The sequence below is a fragment of the Octodon degus genome, unplaced genomic scaffold, assembly GCF_000260255.1.
Source record: "Octodon degus isolate 3935 unplaced genomic scaffold, OctDeg1.0 scaffold00021, whole genome shotgun sequence".
In the NCBI taxonomy this organism is placed as follows: domain Eukaryota; kingdom Metazoa; phylum Chordata; class Mammalia; order Rodentia; family Octodontidae; genus Octodon; species Octodon degus.
Window position 1 is genome coordinate 712,976 of NW_004524597.1, and position 21,792 is coordinate 734,767.

Here is a 21,792-nt window from a genome sequence, read left to right on the forward strand (position 1 = left end):
CACTGAGGCATATCAAATAGGTCTCTAAGGTCCCTTTATCAGGGAGTGAAGAGGTTAAAAAAAGAGGCTAAGTGTTGCAAAGGCCTGGGAAGTAGCTCCCTGTGTGCCACTGCTGTTTCTGTCTAGCACTCTTTCCCTATCTTCAGGAACGACACCAATCTTTCCTCTAAAGAACACCCAGCAACACCCTAGGCCATGTGATTTGGGTGGCACTAACCCCCTTCTAAAGAAGGCACATCACCCAGGTTGCGCAGGGTGTTACATTCCTAGGGTGGCAGTGATTAGGTGAGGTCTGGTGAGGAGTCAGCCAGGACTAGTGAGGTTCAAGTCTGTGGCTGGCTGGAACTGGGAATTGCTGGGCAAGAAAGTCTGTCCTTTCATTGGACACAGAGAAAACAGAAACACTGGTGAGTCTCATGGGGCACATGCACTGTAATCTACTATAGCCAACTCCTTACCTGGCCAGTGTTCTCAATCTCCATAAAATATTCTGCAAATAGAGCTTTGGGATCTCCCTTCCAAAGTGTCTGCCACAGAGCATGTGCAAAGCACAGCTGGAGCTGCTAGACGTTTACCTTGCCAACTCAGAAGGTAGCACAATCCAAACACAGTCTTGAAAACATTTGAGCCTCTAAATCTAGCTGTGCCTCAGGCCAGACCCTGACAGCCAACATAGCTTTGTTTCTGCTTGAACTGTTTACAGTAGTCTAAGGTGGGTCTCTATTAACTGTAATGAAGTTCTGACTAACACGACTTGCTATGCTAACCTGCTGTGAGCCAGGCATTGTGCCAGGTGCTTTATGTGCACCTTCCTTCTCAAGAGACCTCTATAAAAACTCATCGCAATCGGTGCCTCTAAACACTGATACTAAAGAAAATGCAATGATTTGCCTAGAGCCTCGCAGTGGGGGGAATGGCAGACCTCAGGTGCTCTGCATGCCAAAGCTCTAGCTGCCACCTCTTATAGAAGAATCTGCAACTGCTCAAACAACAACTGCTCTTATGCAAACCTCCCCATGAGTCTTTAAGCTTATTTCGAGGCAAGATGTTGGCAAGAAAAAAGCCAGAGAAGCGGAGTCTCCAGACCTTGCCTCCAAGCATGGATGGATACATCAGGGATGAGGATGAGCCCCTGAGGAAAACCCCACACAACTCCCTGCTTACCCTTTGTTAATGTTCTGAAAGTCAGAAGGAAACAGATGAGAAGAACGAATATATGCTTAAAATTGAAAAGCTACATGCACACAAAATAGGCCTTCTTAAGCATATAAACCACAGGAACCTCCCTGGAAAATGCTGACTGGCCTTCTCTCAGTGACCTTCTGGCCCCATGACTAACAGCGTCTGATCACTGCTGGGCCTTGCTGGGTCAGTGTGCCTCTGGAGCAGTCTTACTCTACCTGTCCCTGTGCCAATCCTCTTTGCTGGCCCAGTCAGTCAAATCTGACCTTGTATGACACTGTTCCCCTCAAGGACTCTTGTTGCTGCCTAAAGGGAGAGGTATGTGATTTCCACTATTCCCTATTCCCACTGGCTCACCCAGAGAGAAGGGCTTCTGACACTGTAAAACCTGGCAAGAGAGGGCTGGTATGGAGCAGAAGAGATGGTTTCAGGGGTAGAGGATGAAGTGACTCAGAAAAAGACACAGTTATAGTACTGGTGACCAGAACATGGAAGGGGGAATAAGTGAGATTTGCTTGGATTCTTAGAAAGGCCAAGTCCAGAACCCTGAAGTGGTGGTACAATTTAGGGACCCAGTCTCTCTGACAGACAAGGCCCCCAGGCTGGCACCTGGCTGGGCAGCATTGTTCATGATCCTAATGAGTCTTTCAGCCAGTAGATGGTTGTAGGTGGTCTTCTCAGCCACATTTGGTACTGGCAGCTGGATCCGCTCCAGTTTCTCAGGATCTATGCCTGGAATGAAAACACAGAAGAGGTGAGCACAAGTGCCTCACTGGGATACCTGGCCCCCTCCGGAAAGGCGTGTAGAGCAAGATTTCCTCAGCACTTGACAGTCTGTCTTTGTGGCCCCAGGGATGCTCTACCTTGCTTAAAAAGAGACTGGCAGGCACTTAATGTTGAGGACAGCCTAGCATCAAATGGTAACATCCTTCTGGACCAGTGGTGGAGAACCTATGACACATGTGCTATTGTGTTTTTCTTTTAAGGCAAAAGATGTTAACAAGCTGTTTTTTTCTAAACTAAAACCTTAGCATTAAGTTTAGTTGCAGTGTTGGTACTTTGTGATAAATAAATGAGTTTTGAATTATAGTTCGGCATTCAGTCTCTATAAAAGTTCACCATCACAGTCCTAGACATTAAGAGGAAATAGTTCCAGGTCTGTATGCCACCGGAGGCTACGTGTGTGTTAGGCACATTCACACTTGGAAAAAGAAAGGCCTAGAGAAACAAACCAGACATACAAGACCTCATTCAGACCTTCAAATTCATAACACCAAAGTCAAAGAGCTGGGTTACACCCTTAAGACACACTCAAGGGAGACAGGTGTGGTGGTATATGCCTATAATCTCAGCACTCAGGAGGCTTGGGCAGGAGGGCTGAAGCCCAGCCTGGGAGTTCAAGGCTAGCATGAACTACATAGTGAGGCCTTGTCTCAAAACAACCCATCAGCTAAAAATACACTCCAGGGTACTAGGTCCCCAGCTGGGTGGGGAAGACACCACCCTGCCCCTGCTGAGGTTGGCATGAGCAGAAAGGGACTAAGCTACACTTCAGTACAGACAGGTGGATACACAATGAAACCAGGAGAGCAGATCTATTACCAAGGAATCATTTTTCCACCATTGAAAATTCAAAAGTCTTTCCTGTGAAAACTAAAAATACTTAAAAGACAAAACATGAGATGGGGCTGTGCGGAGTGAGTGGAGAAGTAAGGATGGAAGGGGAAGTCTACACCTATGAACCATGTCCCTATTTTTCATAGGGAAGAAGCTCACAGTGGGAGTAGCAGGAAGACTGATCAGGGCTACCAGAACAGTCTAAGCGAGGGACAAGTGCATTCCAACTCTTATCCTCCCATATAATATGGCTCTTGAGAAATTCATTAGTTGAAATAAACATTTCACTTGATCCAAGCTTAGAGACCCCAGCAAATTGTTTGTGCCTAAAGCACATCTTTTCCTGTTATTCCACAAAAGGGGGGATGGTGGCACTTCTCGGAACTCTTGAAATACGGCCCGCTGAGTACCAGATAACACTTCATTTAGAACCTTGACAGAATGGTGAGGAGAGCAGTGGAGAGCTCACTGTTCAGGTCCTAAGTACCTCCTACATGCACACTGACGTAAGAAGTCATAACAATATATCTTGCTTTACTGAATCCCTTCTAGCTCTGAGCAAGAGAGGCTCAGTCATACTGAGGAGATGACATGGATGAGGGAGGGCCAAAATCGTAGGATTCTCTCACCCTCCCCACAAGTGTGGCTTTGTCAAACAATCTGAATGCAGTGAAAGGAGGGTCAGAGGATATTAAAAACTTCAGTTGTGGCCTGGAGTTTGAACTTAGCCCTTTCCTTTATTGAGAAAATTAAGACATAGAGAGGTTACGCACTTCCCTAGGGTCACAAAGGAAGTCAGTGGCACAAGCCCCTTAGATGATTCCCAATGCGAGGCTTTGTTTTCATACTTCGCTCCTTTGAACCTCAGTCTTCTACCTGTGAAATGGTAATAATTATGTTGACCACCCATCCCAGCATAGCTGTTAGCATCAAGTGAGGAAAAGCACACAGCCACATTTCAATAAATGTTGCTGCTCTCTGTTGTGCATGGGTGGGAACTTTTAGTATATTAATGTATTTCTATATTCTGTATGTTACAAATGCAGAGAGAACAGAAAAAAAAAAAACCTAACAAAAGCTGAACTCAAGCTGTCGAAGGAGGTTTAAAGGTCTGCTGAGTTGTCTGAGGACATTCTTGGGGCACAGTTGGCTCAGGTGGAGTCTGAAGGATGACCAGGAGTCTGCCTTGAGCTGCACAAGGTGGGTCAGGCCTTGCCAGGTCTGGGGAGAACTGCAAGGACTAGAGCAGAGTTTGGGTATTGCTCAACAAGAGGCTGGGGCAAAATGAAGAGCTAGATGTGGCAAAAAGGGACAGGCAAAGCTTGGGTACCCAGACTCCTGGAGGAAGACTGAAAGAGTGGCATCTGGTACCGAGGGCCAGGGCCGTGTTCTGGCTGACTCTGTTCCCCCCACTGCTTCCAGACCTTCTCCTAAAGCCCTTCCCTAAAACAGCCCCAGCACTGTACTGCAGTCCCGGAAGAGATCCGACCACCAGCCCCAGGGTCACCAAGGCAAGGTTCATTACACACAAAATATGCGACACCAAAAATCCCTCTGAATGTTTCTATTCTTTCTCTGAACTCTTTTCCAGGCCAGTTGCCTCGTTTTCTCCCCGCAGTTTCTCTCTTTCTCCCACCATAGCCTCTAAAATCCCCTCAGTTACTCTCAATTATTTTACCCTTGTCCTCAGTTTTCAAAGTCCCTAGCAACTCAAAAGCTCCAGATGATCTTCTGGTCCAGTCACCCTCAAAAGCAGCCAGGGCCCTTGAGCATCACATGTGTTTCAAGTGTATTTCTTTATTCATCAAAGTACTCAATGAAAACAAACAGCAAAAAAATCTAGATCTCTCTGGGTACAGATGGGGTACCCGAGAGAAAAAGGGAGTGAGAGAGGGAAGGAGGGATGTGTGGGGAGGAAAGGAGGGAAAGGGATTCTGCTACCAAGACAAGCTTGGCGGGGAGGTTAGCGGTTGAGTATAGTTCAGAGGTGGAGCACTTGCCCAGCATGTACAAGGCCCTGTGCTTCATCCCCAGCACAAAGAAAACACCAACAAACAAACAAAAACAAGTATACACACAGACACACACATATACACACACACCCTCTCCATAGCTCAGAATAATAGTGCATGGCTATAATCCTAGCATTCTGGGAATCTGAGGCAAGAGGATTCCAAGTTCAAGCCCAATCTGAGAGACTTAGAGAGATCTTCACTCCAAATTAAAAAAAAAAAAAAAGATGGAGGGAGCTGGGGATGTAGCTCTGTGTAAAGACCCTGGGTTCTGGCCGGGGAGATGGCTCAGTAGAATAAGCGCTTGCCTGGCAAGTGCAAGGGCCTGAGTTCAATCCCCGGTTCCAAAAAAAAAAAAAAAAAAAAAAAAAAAGACCCTGGGTTCAATCCACAGCATTAAAGAAACAGAAAGAAGGAGAGAAAGGAAAGGAGGAAGGGGTAAATGGAAAAGTAGGGGGGCTTTCTTACATAGAACAAGCACTGAGGGACTGGTATATATTTGTGTAATGCTGAGTTTAATCCTTGAGACCTCTTATAAAGTAGGCAATATGGTCTCTATAGATAAGAAAACTGAGGTTCAAAGAAGACAAAAAATTTGCTTGAGGTTATGCAGGCAGCAGAGCAGCTTCCATTTCCTGTCCTTTCCCACCCTCCCTGTGGCGCTGCACAATTCTTGCTTGTTAGTTTTTTTCTCTCCACTTGCCCAACCTATGTGTATCATGGTATCAAGCTGTGGTCTTCTCATAAAGCCCACAAATGTTTGTTGAATTGATTTTTAAAGGAATTAACTAATTTTGATCCAAAAATTTAGCTCACTACAAAGAAGGGGAACAGAAGAGCAAATTGATTCGATACAGGGTCTTACTATGCAGCTCAGACTCATAGCAATCCTCCTGTCTCAGTCTCTCCAGTGCTGGTATTACAGGCATGCACCACCATGCCTGGTTTTGGGACCAGCAAGCCATGTGGTGCCAGGGATCAAACCTAGGTCCCCGTACTTGCTAAGCAGGCGCTTAGACCACTGAGCTATCTCCCTAGGCAGATTTAAAATAAAATCAAGTAAGAGCTCCAACATGACAGTGGTAATGAAGAGCACATCTACTATCAACATAATGGTAGAGATGGAGAGAAAATACAACAAAATCGTCAGCAGTTGGTCCTTATTAACCATAAGCCAGGAGAGTGAACAAAACTCTTACTCTCATTTCTGTTTCTTAAAACAAGCATTACATCATCACCACTATTCTTAGGAAGGCATTTCATTTGTGGGAAAATATTTGATTTGGGTTTTTAAACTACTTTCCTGAAACAAAATGGCACCAACAGTCCTGAATGAGTAAGGCAACCTTCACAGCATGATGAGGACATGCATGTGACAGGTAACATGGCACATGTGTGCAGCCACACACACAGGCACACATGCTGTGGTTTCCCATCATAGGTAGGTTTTGTGACAAATCCTGTAGTTTTGTTGCTGGTCATCACTCACCACTGAAACAAACACTGGATAATATATTATCTTTGGGCTTAACCCTCAAGTCCTAATGACACACAGGTTCTACAGGCAGCTAAAATACACAAGCCTATGCTGACTTCCAGCAGGCCACATGCTTCCTTAGTCCTTCCTGCCAGTGGCCTCAGATCACAGTCAGCACAGGTGTCCCCTCTCCACAGGACTTGGGTGGGAGACTCCTAACTAATTCAAAGAAGCCATAATAGACAGGGAGGGTACAGTCCTGCTGTCAGTGACTCATCACTAAGCCTCTTCTCCACAATCACAATTTCTGGATCCTTCCACATTAACAGCAACTTCCAGTCAGAGTAGAGGTGGAAAAGACTTACAACAAAGTTACATATAAGGAACCACTGAGAAAACCTGAAAAAAAGACTACAATAACATCAGGTAAATAATGTTCAAACATTTTTTACTTCTTTTGACTACGCAAGGCGTTCTTGGCTGCAATCACGCAAACCTTGCCAGTTCTGGAAGATGACAGACAAGCCAACCATTCCGAAGGCCAACCAGATGTTGGGCCAACTGCCAGTGTACGTCCAGTTCTGATTGTGATTCAGCCAAGATCCAATGTGATGTTTTGCCAGCCAGCTCTCAGTATGGCAAAAGCTTCCCTTTATCCTATTACCTTTCAACCTCTCTCATACCTCTCATTCATGTTCCAGTAACTCCAAAGCAAAAGAAAACAAGAAGCCCAATATTCTTCCTGGGTAAACAATGGGAAATGGGAAACGAAATGCCAGGAGGGTGGTGGGTGGACTAGAGAACCTTTAAGAGTTCAAAAGATGAACTATAAGCACCCTCCACCCCATGCTCACTCATGAACTAGGGCTCTTTGGACTTGAAAAAAAAATAAAAATAAAGGCTGCATTTTCTATTACAGATATGAACCAGAATTCATTATGTGGCTTGACTGAATCACGACAACCGCCTTCCTCTAACCAGTCAACCCTTCCACTGTGGGATATTCATTTTGGTGCAGCATCTAATCTATTATGATTTACTGGAAGGCCTGAGCTCACATTTGGTTTTTATTAACATTGCTTTTATGTTAAAATTGCCTTATGAGAAAAAAAAAATCTATTTGAAAGTGACTATCTCTTTCAGGGGCCTGCACAGGATCTGGAAAAGAGGAGCCAGAAGTCTAATATAGCTAACTTCTTGGTGCCTCGTCAGTAAACTAGCCAACCACCACCACCACCACTGCCTAGTCTTAGTCCACAGACAGGAGTAGGGCACAAATCAGTAGCAGCTACTCCACTAGGCAGCTTCCCCGAGGGTACCAAACTCAAACTATGCAGGTTCTTCTCCAAACCTACTCTATGGCCCATGCTTATTGGTCCTGGACACCAGCTGTCACGTAATGACAGCAGGTGGGACACTGGGCACCACCTAGACTCCTCTGTTGGTGCTTCCCCCATTGAGATCAGGTAGAACTCCTGTCCTCCAGCCCTGAAACCCTCATCTTCCTGTCTTAGCGAATGGCACCACTTGGCTGTTAGGACCAAATGGCAGGAGTCGTCACTGACTCATCCCTCTTTACTCAACCCCCACATCTGATCCCTCAGCACATGCTGGCTTGAGGTCTAAACTATAGCACACATTCTTCCAGTTTCCTGCATCTCTGCAGGCAACACCCTAACCCACTCCACATGATCGCTTGCCTGGACTACTGAAACAGTGTCCAAGCATCTCCCAGCTTCCCTCCCGCAAGTCACTCCCCCACTCCTGATAATCGGCTTTCCATCCAGTAGCCAGAGGCTCAGTTAAAAACTTCCATGTGACCATGCCACTGTCCTCCTTAAAAATCCTAAAGAGGTTTTCCACTGGACTAGGAAAAATATTTAAACTCTCTCTCACAGATTCAAGGCCTTTTATGATCTGGTGCCTGTGCACATGGCCAGACTCACCTTAGCCTGCTTTCTGCTTCTCAAACACAAAAATGTTTCCCACCTCTAAAGCCTTTCACATGCTGTTCCCTTTGCCTGTAGCACTGTGGTACCCAGTCTCTGCAGAGATGGGGGCTCCTTTTGCTTTTTTACTCTTCAGGCCTTGGTTCGGCTTCTCCTTCCTCAGAGAAACCTTCCCAATCTCCCTGGCTAGCAACTCTGCACCACAACCATCAGTCACCCCTCCTCACCCTACCCTATTTACTTCCTTCTCCCATTTCTTACAATTCCTTTCCTTGTTCATTGAATGAAATTAATTAGATTTGTTCCACTGCCTACAGCAATGCCATGCACATAGCAAATACTGCTAACAGACAGACTTCTCAATTTCACCTTTCTCCTTTAGCTCACCTTCTAGGGGCCCATTCTAAGGGACACTTCCTGACCCAACTGTCCTCAGCAGCCCAACACAGCTTGCAGAAATGTAGTTCATAGTTGTCTGTGCCATCCTCTATGCTTGGTTCTAGCCCTCCTGTCTCTCAGAGGACACTGCTGCCCACTCACCCTCTAGAATAGACAATAACCTGACAGATGTGTCCTGGGTGTTGTATTCCCTCTCACTCCACCTTCTGCCAGTTTTCCTTTCAACTTTCTAGCTGCTTGTCCTAGCTCCTTGTACCAGTGGCCCAGGGGGCTCACTGTGGAGGTCGTGTGGGAGTCTCCTTGTAGGGCTTTCCTACCAGATGCTATTCCTGAGCCAGGTCCTTGATCTGCCTGGTGTCTACAGCTCTCACCCTAAGTACACGGCTCCCATACAACGGGGCTCCATACTCCACATGTATTTGTCCAATGACTACATGAGTAAATTTTTCATGAACTATTTGGCAAAGTCTTTTGGAACCAAAGGAGATTTCTGACAAAAAACATGGTCATATTCAAGAGATGGCAAACACACAAAAGCTGCACAGATTATATCACCCCCTGGTTGCCAGGAGAGCTTCTTGCTGCACTGTGACACAGTCAGTGCCCCATTAGGCTCTGCCTGGTCTCTTCGCAATGAGTTTCTGCTCTGGTGCTGCTGTTCCTGCCTCCACTCTCACCTCCTTGCTTCCACTCAAGCCACACTGGCCTCATTTTTCTACAGAGTGCATCAAGCTTGTCTTGGCACTGCCTCTGGTAGTCACTTGGGGGCACAGTTCCCCCTGCCTTCAGCTAGTCCCATCACATCCCCTGGGTTCACTTTCACAGATGTACTTCCTCTCACATGGAAATATCTCCCTCACTAACTAAGGGCTTATTGTTGGTCTCGTCTAACAGAATATAGGCTCCACTGTATGTCAAATGCAATCACAGTGCCTAGTGTCTAATATGGATTTCAAAACTATTTGCTGCCAGGGTGAAGGAAATAATAAATGAATGGTATCACAGGAAGTAGAAGAAGGAACTGAATTCCTTCAAATATGAGTTTCAGTCTTCTAAGAAGAATGGCCCAAGAAAGAGCAACAGGCTTCCCATGCAGGAAGCTGGGAGGGTCATCTCTAACCCTATCACTGCAGTACTGCAGCACCCATGTGCTGTCCAACTTCTCTACTCCAAGAGGAAGGCCATAGGGAATCCAGCTATCCAGAAGATGGGAGTGTACCAATGTCCCATGGAATCTGCATCTCCCCATCACTGTTGGTGTCCTCCCTGCTGAGCCCTGAGCAGAGGCTACCAGAGAGAGTGGCCTTGAGGACCTACCACATGGCTAAGAGGTGACCAATCAATAAACTCAGGTGAGGCACTGACTGAGTGCCAGGTGCTAGGCTGGGCACTGTTAGGGCCATCAGGAAAGCCATGGTCTCTGCTGTCCAAGACCTGGCAGTTCAGAAGGGCAGAGAAACAAGAGGTTTTAAAAATGGCATGGGAACTTCATGAAAATTTAAAATGTCTACTCTTAAACTATTGTTAACAAAATGAACATGGGGCTGGGGAGAACATTGAAGCCGGGGAGATGGCTCAGTAGAATAAGTGCTCCCCAGCAAGCGTAAGGTCCTGATTTCAAACCCCATCCCCCCCCAAGAAAAAAGAAAAGAAAATGAACAAAACATGTCACAGAATAGAAAATATCTTTGTAAATCACATCTGATACAGAACATGTACCTAGCTAAGGGTGGTTGTACACTCTGTAATCCCAGTATTCAGCAGATTAAGGCAGGCAGATCCCAAGTTCAAGGCCAGCCATGAGCAACATAGCTAGTTCAGGGCAAGCCTACAGTACATAGCAAGACCCTATCTCAAAAAACCCCAACATTAAAAAATAAAAACTTGTACTGGGACTACATAAGGAGTTCTCAAAATTCAACAATAAGAAAATAGCCAGCTCCATAAAGAACTGCCAAAAAAAAAAGAGTCTCTACCAAGATGTGTGGATGGTAAATGAAGTATATGAAAAGATGTTTAACATCATTGGTCAGTAGGAAAATGCAAATATAAATGACAAGATACCACCAGATACCTGTTTCAGTGTCAAAAATTTAAAAGTTTACCATACTTAGAATGTTGAAGATGTTAAAAAACTGGAACACTTGTACACTAGTGGCAGGATATAAAATTATATAGGCACTTTGGAAAACAGTTTGGCAGTTTCTTTTTATTTTTTTTTTATTTTTTATTTTTGGCAGTTTCTTTTTAAAAGAAAAGGTAAACATGTACCTTCTACATGACTTAGGAGAAAAGGAAACATATGTCCCTGCAGACTTGTACACAAATAAATATTCATAGCAGTTTTAGTTGTAACGGCTAAAATCTTCAAACAACCAGAAGCCTATTAACAGACATATAAAACATTGTGTTACATTCATACAACAGAATGCTGCCTAGCAACAAGAGACGAATCGCTGATACATACAACATGGATGAATCTTAACATAATCAGGAAGACTGAAAGAAACCATACAAAAAAAGAATATACACTGCATGATTACATTTATGCAAAATTCTAGAAAGTGACAGGAAGGAGCAGATCAGTGTTGCCAGGGAGGAAGGTGTGAGAGGACAAGGAGGGACATGAAGAAACTTTTGGGGTGATGGACATGAACACTGTCTTGCTTGTGCTGATGATTTCATGAGTGTTTACCATTTATCAAAGTATATTAAATTCTTCATTTTGGGGCTGGAGAGATAGCTTGGGAGTCTAAGTGCCTGCCTGGCAAGTGCAAGGACCCCAGTTTGATCCCTGGTATTGCATGCTGAGCCACCACGCCAGCCACCAAAACCTGGCACATGCTTGTAATCCCAGAGCTAGGGAGGTTGAGACAGGAGGATCACTATCAGTCTAAGCTGCATAGTGAGACCCTGTACCAAACAAACAAATAAATAATAAATTCTTCACTTTAATGTATGCAGCTTTTTGTGTATTAATTATACCTCAATTTTTAAATTAAAAAATGATGCCCTGATTGCCAGACAAGATGCATCATATTTACCCTCCAGATTCAAGCAACTTAGCAAATAAGAACAAACACATAAACCAATGGTTAGCAGATTCTGGAAATAATAGGCTGCACAGAAGAGTAACCCTGAAAAAGAGCAATCTAAGGAGATGGCCCAGTGAGTACTCCAGCCCACTGTCTAGAGAGTTCCCAAGCCTCAGCACAGACAGGAAAGAACCCAAACAAAGCCCCTGTGGATATACTTTTGAAAAAGAAACTGTAGTATACCCTCATAGTGGTGATGTTCACATAAATCCACATGTGTGCTAAAATTCACAGAACTATATGCAAAGATTTAAACTGTACTCTGTATTAATTTAAAATTAAAATTAATGGACTAACTTAAAAGGCAATAATCCAAGATTCTAGCTTAATAGACTATATAAAGAAGAGTAAATTATATCTGAAATAAGCAGCAGAAGGTAAGAAATAAATCGAAGAAACTGAAAACAGAAGAACAATAGAGAATACCAATAAAAGTGACAATCTTCTAGCCAAACTGGTTAGGGAAAAAAAAAAATCTATGACCCAAATTAATACCACGAATTAGAGGGGGGACATCACTATAGATCCTACAGATAACAAAAAGATGATACAGGAGTATCATGAACAAATTTATGACAAGAAATTCAGCAATGCAGATAAAATGACAAATTCTTTAAAAGATTCAAATTAACCAGAGCTCACTCAAGAAGAAACAAAGAGCCTTAAATCACATTCTTTCTATTGAAGAAACTGAATGATGAAAAATTTGTGCTCTGCTGGACATGATGGTGCACACCTGTAATCCTAACTGCTCAGGAGGCTGAGGCAGGAGGATAGCAAGTTCTAGGCCAACTTGAGTAACTCAGTGAGACCAACCCTCAAAGTAAACTTTTAAAAGGGGCTGGAGATGTAGCTTAGTGGTAGGGTATTTACTTAGTGAGGCCCTGTGTTCAATCTCTAATACTGCAAAAACAAAGAAAAATATCTCATGGAAGACTCCAGGGCCAGATAGTTTCGTTGATTTAAGGAACATTTAAAAAAGAAATAAACTAGTTCTCCAAAATCTGTTTCCAGAAAATTGAAGAAAGAGTATTTTACAGTTCATTATACAAGTAAGCAAAAGCTGAGAGCAAAATCAGAAGACTCCACACCAGTATCAGTCAAAAATTCTTTAACAAAGTGTTAGCAAATCAAATCCAGCTATGTATAGAAAGGGCCACATTAGGTGGCATTAACCCTGAAAGGACTGGAGAAAGTTTCTTGGAGAAGGTGACTTCTGAGCAGAACCTTGAAAGACAAGCAGCATTTCCATAGGTAATGATGCTGGAGAAAAGATAACAATAGGAAAAACAACCAATAAAAAAGAAGCTAGACTCCAGGAACATAGGTGTGCTGATACTGACCAGGGTGGTTCCGAGGCTTCCAAAGGAGTTCCGTTCTAGGGAACAGGCTGAGTCCTCAGGACCAAGTGCACTTTTTCAGAATTAGACAACACTAAACTAGGGTTTTATCTAAGAATTTGAACCTGGAACAGACAGACTCCCAGCCTGGGGTCCGCTGGGACCAAATCAGAGCCCTTAAGGGAAGGCTGAGGTACCAGAGTTGGTTGGTTCCTGGTTCTAGTCAGCTAAAAGTCCTGGTCGAGGCTTTTCAGAAACCTCTTGTCCCAGAGGTCTTCCTATAATACCTTTCTCTTTGGCTTTAGGTAATGAATAGCAGTTTCTGTTGCTTGACACCAAAAAAATCACTGAAGACTTAGTTTTATCTGCATAAAAGGTTTCTGTCACTGTGCAAAAATTTGAAGGCCTCTGGGAGGGAGCAAAGGTGCAATCTGGATCCCCCAAATAACAGGTACAAGAAGGGAGAGGTGAGAGTAGGGGAGGAGACATTAGTGGTTTTTGAACAGGACCCCTGCTGGGTCAAAGCATTCTTACTGCGAAAGGTTTCTGGGCAGTGGGACAGAGAACAGATTATAAAATGGCAGTATGCTTGATCTTTCTAGAAGGCTGGTGGCTAGCCCTAGCCTAGAATAATGACCACTGGAATACCAGGGCGAGACCTCACACGGTCCGTGCCTCAGCACCTGCTTGGAGCCAGGCACTGAGGAAGGAGCTCAGTTAAAAAGTCTGATCAGATAGTCTGAAAAGGGAGAACTGACAACATCTGATGAGTAAATTCTGGGAACACAAGAGTGAGACAGCTAAGGTCACAGCAGTTTCAAGCTTGGCTGGCAATTTCAACTGAAGAGAATGGCAGAGGATAGGAATGCAGTGTTTCAAGGTGTTGCCAAAGCACTGAGGAAGAGCTAAAGCTGAGCTGTTGGAATGAGGAGGGCACAGAGGTGGGGTCAGGGGCAATGCACAGGTAGGGGTTGGTAGGTCTCATGGAGTTCATTTTACACTCAGTAGTGGAAGGTCCCTGTGTGCCAGGCATAAAGCCAGACACTATAGGCAAGTACAGAAGCCCTGGGAGACAATAAGACTGCAGAGGAAGATGTCATCAGGATCTGGAGCTACTTTTCCTTTTAAAAGGCTCAGGCTGTGGGGCTGAGGTGTAATTCATTGCTAGAGCACTTGCCAAGCATGTGTGGACCTAGGGTTGGTCCCCTATATTAGGGGAGGGAAAAAGAGAAAAAGAAACATGTTTCATGCTATGCCAGCCCCGCCCCCCGGGGTGCATGGTGACAGCACCTGTAATCCCAGTGCCTGGGAGGCTGAAAACAGGAGGTTCACGTGTGATCACAGCACATCCGGCACTTCTACCTAGACATGAAGCAACGTGCTGGTATGTGATGATACGAGAGGGTCATAAGAGATAGCATGACATATTTATGGCTGAGGGAGTAGCTGCAGCAATAAATTCACTTGTACTCCTACTTGGGTTTTCATAGCTATTGTTGAAAAGACACACAAGAAACTGGGAGAATAAGCTGCCTTTGAGGAAGATAGCTGAAGGCTGAAGGTAGGGAAGAAATTTTTGCCACTACATTACTTGCTACCAGCAGCCTTAGTTTTCACAATTAATGATTAAGAATAAATGCTTAGTTATGTTGAACGTATGTTTTTGTTTTGCTTTGTTACCATACTGGGGACTGAACCCAGGGTGTTCTGAGCTATATCTCTAGCTCTTTTTACTTTGAGAGATGGTTTTACTAAGTTGTCCAAGCTGGCCTCAAGCTTGTGATCTTCCTGCCTCAGCATCCCAAGAGGCTGGGATTACTGGTGTGTGCCTCCACGCCCAGCATTGATACATTTTAATATCTCTAGCCACAGGCTGAATTAGTAAAAACAAACTCCATCAACTTCTCAATAAGCCTATGAGATGCCTCCAAAAATGTTACTCAATACAGTGCAACATGTCATCTATGCCATCCTCAATTCTTGGCAGGGCTATAAGAAATATTTCCTAATTCTTCTTTGATGAGAGCCTGATGTAGAGGTTCTCAAACACGCCATATCAAGCCAGATGGGGGAAACACCAGAGGCTGTTCCCAGCAGCCAGCAGTAAGGAATGACGAATCCTAGTCAACTGTCAACTCCACAGGAGCTGGATCCTGAACATACAACCTCAACAGGGGAAGCCAGAGAACCACATCTTTCTTTAGAAAGGAAACCTACACTTTAACAAAATCTACCCTGGTCTATTTTTGTCCTGAACCTACAGCAGGAACACCAAGAATTATAAATAGCAAAACCAAGGTTATGGTTTGACTGATTTCAGTTCTGATGTTGGGAAGGCAGTTGTTGGCTAAGTCAATTGTAAAAGGGTTGACAGAAAGCCACAGTGTGAAGACAGTCACAGTGGGTTAGACAGTCAACACTCTAACCTTTCCCCTTATTGCCTGAGTCACCAATTCCTGTGGCTTCAGTCTGTAAAAAATCACCTGAGAAATTGGAAGGAGGCTAAGAAGAGTGCTGTGGAGCTTGCTTCAGCAGCCAGAAAGGAAAGTCCCCCAAGATATGCTCTCCTTTCCCCTCCAAGCAGCAGAGCGGGGTGATCTAGTAGCCTCAGGCCATAGGAAGAAGGCAGATGAGAGCACACCTACCTTTGTTATGAGACATGGCATACAGGAGGCAGAGCACAAAGAGGGCATGGTAATCATCATCAGGGCTGTCCAGGGCATGGTACACCATATCCAGGAAGGGTCTGGAAAGAGAAGGGGCATGGTTTAGCCTCTTGGCACAAAGTGAACATGTCATCCCATCCTCCACCCATGGGGTGCCAGCTGCTCTTGCCTCTCATTGCTCTGTACTCCAAGGCCTCTCATTTGTGCAGGGTCCAGCACGGGACTGTGGGGCACTAATACAAATAAGAAGTGGGCTCTGTCCACAGAAAGCTGCTATCTACGGCAGCAACTGAGCAAGGTTGCTTAGCCACTTACAATCATTAACTAGGTGTCCCAGACACAGGATTGATGATAGGAAGTCCCTGTTCTCTGGCATTCCCATACCAGTTGGCAGAGATACTGAACAAACATACATCATCATGACACAAAGTGATGAGTGTCACAGGAGAATGAAGAAAACTGGGCTCCATGAAAGACAAGCAATACCACACAAGTCACAAGCAACATGAACATGTTCAAGGACATGGACCCCAGAGCCAGACTGCCTGGCTTCCCACCCTGATTCTTCCCCTCCTTAGCTGCCAAACCTCAGGACAGTTACTTCTAATCCCCTCTCCCATGGCCCCATTTGTATGACAGGTTAGAAAGGTTGTAAAGACTCAGGACTGAAGGTGACTGAAAGGGACTCAGTACAGGGCCAGACACTATGGAGGGTCAACATCTAGTAGCTGCTATTTGGTTTCTATTTTTAATATTCCAAGGGCACTTCTTCATGAATTCCTTTTGGCCAAGGTCTGGGCCAGTAATTTCTTAGACTGATTCTCCAACTGTAGGAACTGATAGCAAGGTCTCTCACTTTTGATTCTCAGTGTGTGAGATCTAAAGAGCAGTGGTAAATATTAGAAGCTGAATATCCCAAACACTGCCCTTTAGGGGCAAGGCATGGCCTGGAACACCCTTCACCACAAGGATAATACAATATGCACAGGTTGGGCCTGTATACAGGGAGTTCTGATCCCGTGGCTGCTCCTCTGGGTGTCAGGATGAAGCCAAGAGAGCTGAGCACACCAGTGAATAATCAAGGGCATGCCTAAACCCTGGAAGGACATGCAAGCTACTAACAACACTGACTCTCCATGCAAAGTGAATCTGGGGATCTGTTGTCTGTAAAATCTTTTCTACTTTTCTGAATTTTGAGTTCTATAAACAAATCATCAATAAAAATATTGATTAAAAGTGCAAAGAAAAAGTAGTAAAAATCATTCCAAATAAATGTATAACACACAAAAATTAAAGGGGACATTGCCATTCAGTCTGTTTTTCTGGAACCATAGAAGGGAACCTGCCATCACCTTTCAGATGTGTTAAGAGTTTTGCCATGTATGGATTTGGGTTTCTATAAGCTCCCAGTGTGAGCTCTTCCAAACTTGAAAACAAGATACAGTATAAAACATTTTCTTATAAACCAGCTGCTTGAAGTATGGATTATATTTTCATTTGGGAATAATATGAATAACCAAATAGAATAACAAAGAGAACACTGGGCAGATAAACCATCTTTTAGGTATGAGATGAACTTTTATGGAGTCACTAAGCATTCTGTTTACCAAGAGTATAATAAAGAGAAAAAGATGCTAGGATATGATATTGCATGAAAAGAAGAAGGAACAAAAAAATAAGAGAAATGACTCAATGCACAGAAGAAAGGCAATATTCCCAGGAGGATGCCCTGAACAAAGGTAAGAAAGAATGAAAATGGTAGGTAGTAATGACTGCTTTGGGATAGTGCAATTATCCAGACTTGTTTCTTCTGTATACTTTTTAAGGTTTTCATATTTTCTGAATTTATATCGTTATCATATTTTTAAAAAGAACAATGTTTTGACATTTTTCATTGCTCGTTTATACTTAACTCTAAATGCAAATAGAGCTCATAATGTACAAGGAATATAAGAATAATTCCACATTTCATTATGCTATTTCTTTGGGCAAGTGAATCATCCAATGCCAAGATGGAGTTTCCATCCTAGAGAACAAATGGCCATCTCTGTTTATCCTCTGTGTGCTCCTCTCAGTACTTGGGAGTGGGGTCAGAGGGCTGTCACAGTCTCTGACAATCAGTGACCATATCTCTATGGCAGAGATATGGCGCTCCACCTGGGGTAGCCTCTTCCCAGGCATGAAGTCTCAGGGAAGAGCACTGATCTGGCCCAAAGCTTGGCAAGCCAACTAGTGGCCGAGCTGAACATACAAGACAACTTCCATTACTAAGTCACATGGTCAGAGATGCAGTTGGAGTCACCCAAAGTTAGAAAAAACAGTCTCAATAAGCTCAAAGAAAACCCTTCTCTTCAGTAAAATTTAGATGAAACACATTTTGGCTTGCTTCTTAAAGAATAGGAGAAATACAGAATTCTTTTTCTTGTTGGCAAGGCTACAGTACTATAGTACTATGCAAAACATGTTTCATTAAAAACTACACATTAGGTCTAAAGAAACTGAACACATCACAGTATTCACTTAAAGGCAGCAGCTAATATTCTATTAAACAGATATATATGCATTTGCTTAAGCATCTTCCACTGCTAATTACTTGTGTTTTTCCCAATTACTTGTATTCCAATGCTGTGCCAAGCATCTAATGACTGTCCTCACTTTCTGGGCTTAGAATAATTTCCTGAATTTTCAGAGCTTTAGGAGTTACATTTTTTTGTTTATAACCTATAAAATCAAAAAGATCTTTATAGGTTATAAAAACAGCCCCCAATATTCATATTCTAATGCTTTTATTTAATACAAACTAAAAATTGTTCTCTTGTACATCTGAAAAAATTAATCCCTTCTATTATATAACCGAAACATTTTCCAAGAAAAATGATAAATAGTGGTGGCATGTACCTGTAATCCCAGCACTCTGTGGGGCTAAGGCAAGAGGATCACAAATTTGACCCAAGTATGGGTAGGTTAGCAACCTTCAAAATAAAATGGCTGGCAAGCACAAGATCCTGAGTTCAATCCCCAGTACCACAAAAATAAATAAATAAATAAATAAATAAATAAATAAATAAATAAATAAATGCTGGCGACAATGTGAAGGCCATGAATTCAATTCCCAGTACCACAGAAATGAATGAATGAATTATAAATAAATAAAATTAGTGGACTTTGAACATTCACTTACAGTTGGATTAATGAGTAGAATGGCAGAGGATTGCTGCTGACCCTAATTCGGAAAATGCATGAAACATAAGCTGCTAATGGAATTGGTGGGGCCTGTGCAGTGGGGTTACCCTCAAATGAGGAAGCCCTCCTTAACAGTTCACTGGACAGTCTGGAAGAAGACCCCTTTTGGAGAGGGTGGCACCATAGTACAGTGCCAGGAGATGCGAGTGCCAAGGTGGAAAAGAGGCAACTTCACGGGCCATCACTGAAGTGACCCATCAGCCCAAGGCAAAGGCAGATAGCTGCAACAGACTATGCTAACTGAGCCCTAAGTACAGCCCTGCAGATGGTCGTGTGTGAGGCACCATGAATGAACACGGCACAGAAACTAAGCCTGGATCCAATGGGGCTCCCCTAGGAGCAGCCAGGGCAGGTGTGGCCCGTATTGTGTAGGTAGGGCCCAGATGCAATGTGCTCCAGGAGGTTGGTATCCTATGTCAACTGTCCTCTTTCCAAGAGGCAAGCACTAGTGACAGCTCTGTCCCAATTCCTCTTAAGAGGAGCTGCTATGCCTCTGGGTGGCCCAAGGCTGGAGAAGTCTGGGGGACAAAGAGAAGCAATGCAGTCTAGTTGAGGCAAAAGAGGTCATCTGGGTGGGACCAATAAGCATTCACCCTTCTTCTTGGGCCCAGCTCCTCCTCTGTGAGGCAGAGGGCCACCAAACAGTACCAGGTCAGCTCAGCAGGGCCAGGGTCTACCTGCTCCACTGCAGGCTCTCGGAGCATGTGGCAGCAGCACTCTTCTCCTCATCTGTCGTATTCTGTTCCTGCACAGAGGTGCTGGCAGCCAACTCTGAGAGCTTGCTGCGCTCCATGATCACCATCTCAATCTCTGAAATCAAACACAGAGACTGAGTAAGCCCAGAGAGCTTTATGAATGTTGCTTATAGACATGCTCATGCTTGGAAACAAGTATGTATACACTGATTAGACATCAAGCAAATGTTCAACGTTGGAGACCTGAACACCAGCAACATGCTGGGGAGCAAACAAAACAGGGTCTGGCATCTTATCTTTAAAAAAAAAAAGCTACAAACTGTCACTGGAAGATAAGTAGCCTCTTTAATAAATGGCACTGGAAAAACTGGTTTTTCACATACTGAAAATTAAAACTAGACCCATATTTTTCATCACGAACTAAACTAAAATTGAATTGGTAAAAGATCTAAATATTAAAACAGAAACACTAAATCTGCTAGAAGAGAAAATAGGTAGAACTCTTGAAGATACTGGTATAGGCAAAGATTTTATGAGCAAACCCTCTATCACACAGAACTATCACAAAGTATCAACAATTGGGATTTCATCTTACTAAACAGCTTTTGCACATCAAGAGAAATCACCAACAGTGAAGAGACAACCTGGTGTGGGAAAAATATTTTTCCAGCTGTTCCTCAGACAAAGAACTAATATCTAGAATATAAAAAGAATTAAAAAAAAAATCAGACCTCCAAATTTAAAGACCCAATAAAAAATGGGCATCTGAAATGAATAGACACTTCTCAGATGAAGTAAAAATGGCAAACAAACATATGAAAAAATGTTCATCATCACTGATCACTCAAGATATGAAAATTAAAATAATGCTGACATTCCATCTCACCTCAGAAAAAATGGATATTATCAAGAAATTAACCAATAACAAATGCTGGTGGTTCTGTGAGGAAAAAGGAACCCTTCTTCACCATTAGTAGGAATTTAGACTGTGCAACCACTGTGGAAATCAGTGTGGAGATTCCTCAAAAAAACTAAAACTATGAGGCTTCTAGCTATTCCCTTTCTTAGTATCTTCCCAAAAGAATTAAAAGCATCATAACACAGTAATATGTGCACACTTATATTTGCCAACAATTTGTAATAGCTAAAACCTGGAAACAACCCAAATGCCCATCAACTGATGAATGTATAAAGAAGAAGTGGGGGTTTTTATACAATGGAGTACTACTCTGCCATCAAGAAGGTAAGCTTCAGACATTTCTAGTTAAATGGGTATACCTTGAGACCATGCTCCTAAGTGAAGTAATTCAGACACACATATGTAAACTTTACATGGTTTCTTTGGTATGAGAAAAAAGTGCAAACAAGCATCAAAAAATTCAACAGAAAAAAATTCAACAGATATTGAGAAATGGGATGCAAATGTTTAAATGAGACAAGGAACAAGGGAGAAAAGGAAAGAAGGGACAAGAAAAAATATAATAGAAGGAAAAAATGGAAACAAAGTTTTTTTTAAATAGCAGAAGGAGGTCCAGCAGAAAAGTATAAAAATGAAGTATAAGAAGTAAAGCCATGGTGTTATGTTGAGCTGTAGGGGACTCAGGTCAACAATTTCTGACATTGCCAGTGAAGCAGAAGACCCAATACTATTATGGACTACTGGACTCTTAGATTGTTTTGCTGAGTTTACACACCTATAATATTTAAGGATTTTTTTTTTTTTCCTCCTCGAATGTCTTCAGGGCACTTTGGCCGGCTGGAGTGTTGTGAGGATCGAACTACAGCAACCTGAGGCTGACAGCTTTGTGGAAGCAGCCACTTAAAGGACTGAGCTAGGGCCAGGCCCCCAGCCTATAATATTTAAATGATGGAACTTAACAAAAAAAAGGGGATACAGATGAATATCCATTTTGTATCTGCGTATTCAAAGTGGTTAGGATAGATATAAAATTGCATTCTCTTAATGAATAGAGGGATTTGTTCTAATGGTGTTTGTAAATAGGATATCAAGTCTGCATCTTGTACAGAAATTAACCACTAGGAAGAATGTATGCAATGTGTTAATTATTGAAACTGTCCTACCAATTTGGTTTGAAACTGTCTCATTGCTATTTGTT

General features: G+C 43.2%; 1 protein-coding gene across 9 annotated transcripts in view; it reads right to left on the reverse strand.

Annotated features, from left to right (window-relative positions):
- The window catches only part of Clec16a (C-type lectin domain containing 16A), a 235,044-nt gene that overhangs the window by 141,162 nt on the left and 72,090 nt on the right, over positions 1-21,792 (reverse strand). For all 9 annotated transcript variants that reach the window (XM_023711467.1, XM_023711470.1, XM_023711465.1 and 6 more), the window contains 3 exons: positions 19,658-19,790; positions 15,717-15,817; positions 1,792-1,914 (listed from right to left, as the gene is read on the reverse strand). In XM_023711467.1, coding sequence (XP_023567235.1) covers positions 1,792-1,914; positions 15,717-15,817; positions 19,658-19,790 — 357 coding nt within the window. The remainder of the gene's footprint in view (positions 1-1,791; positions 1,915-15,716; positions 15,818-19,657; positions 19,791-21,792) is intronic.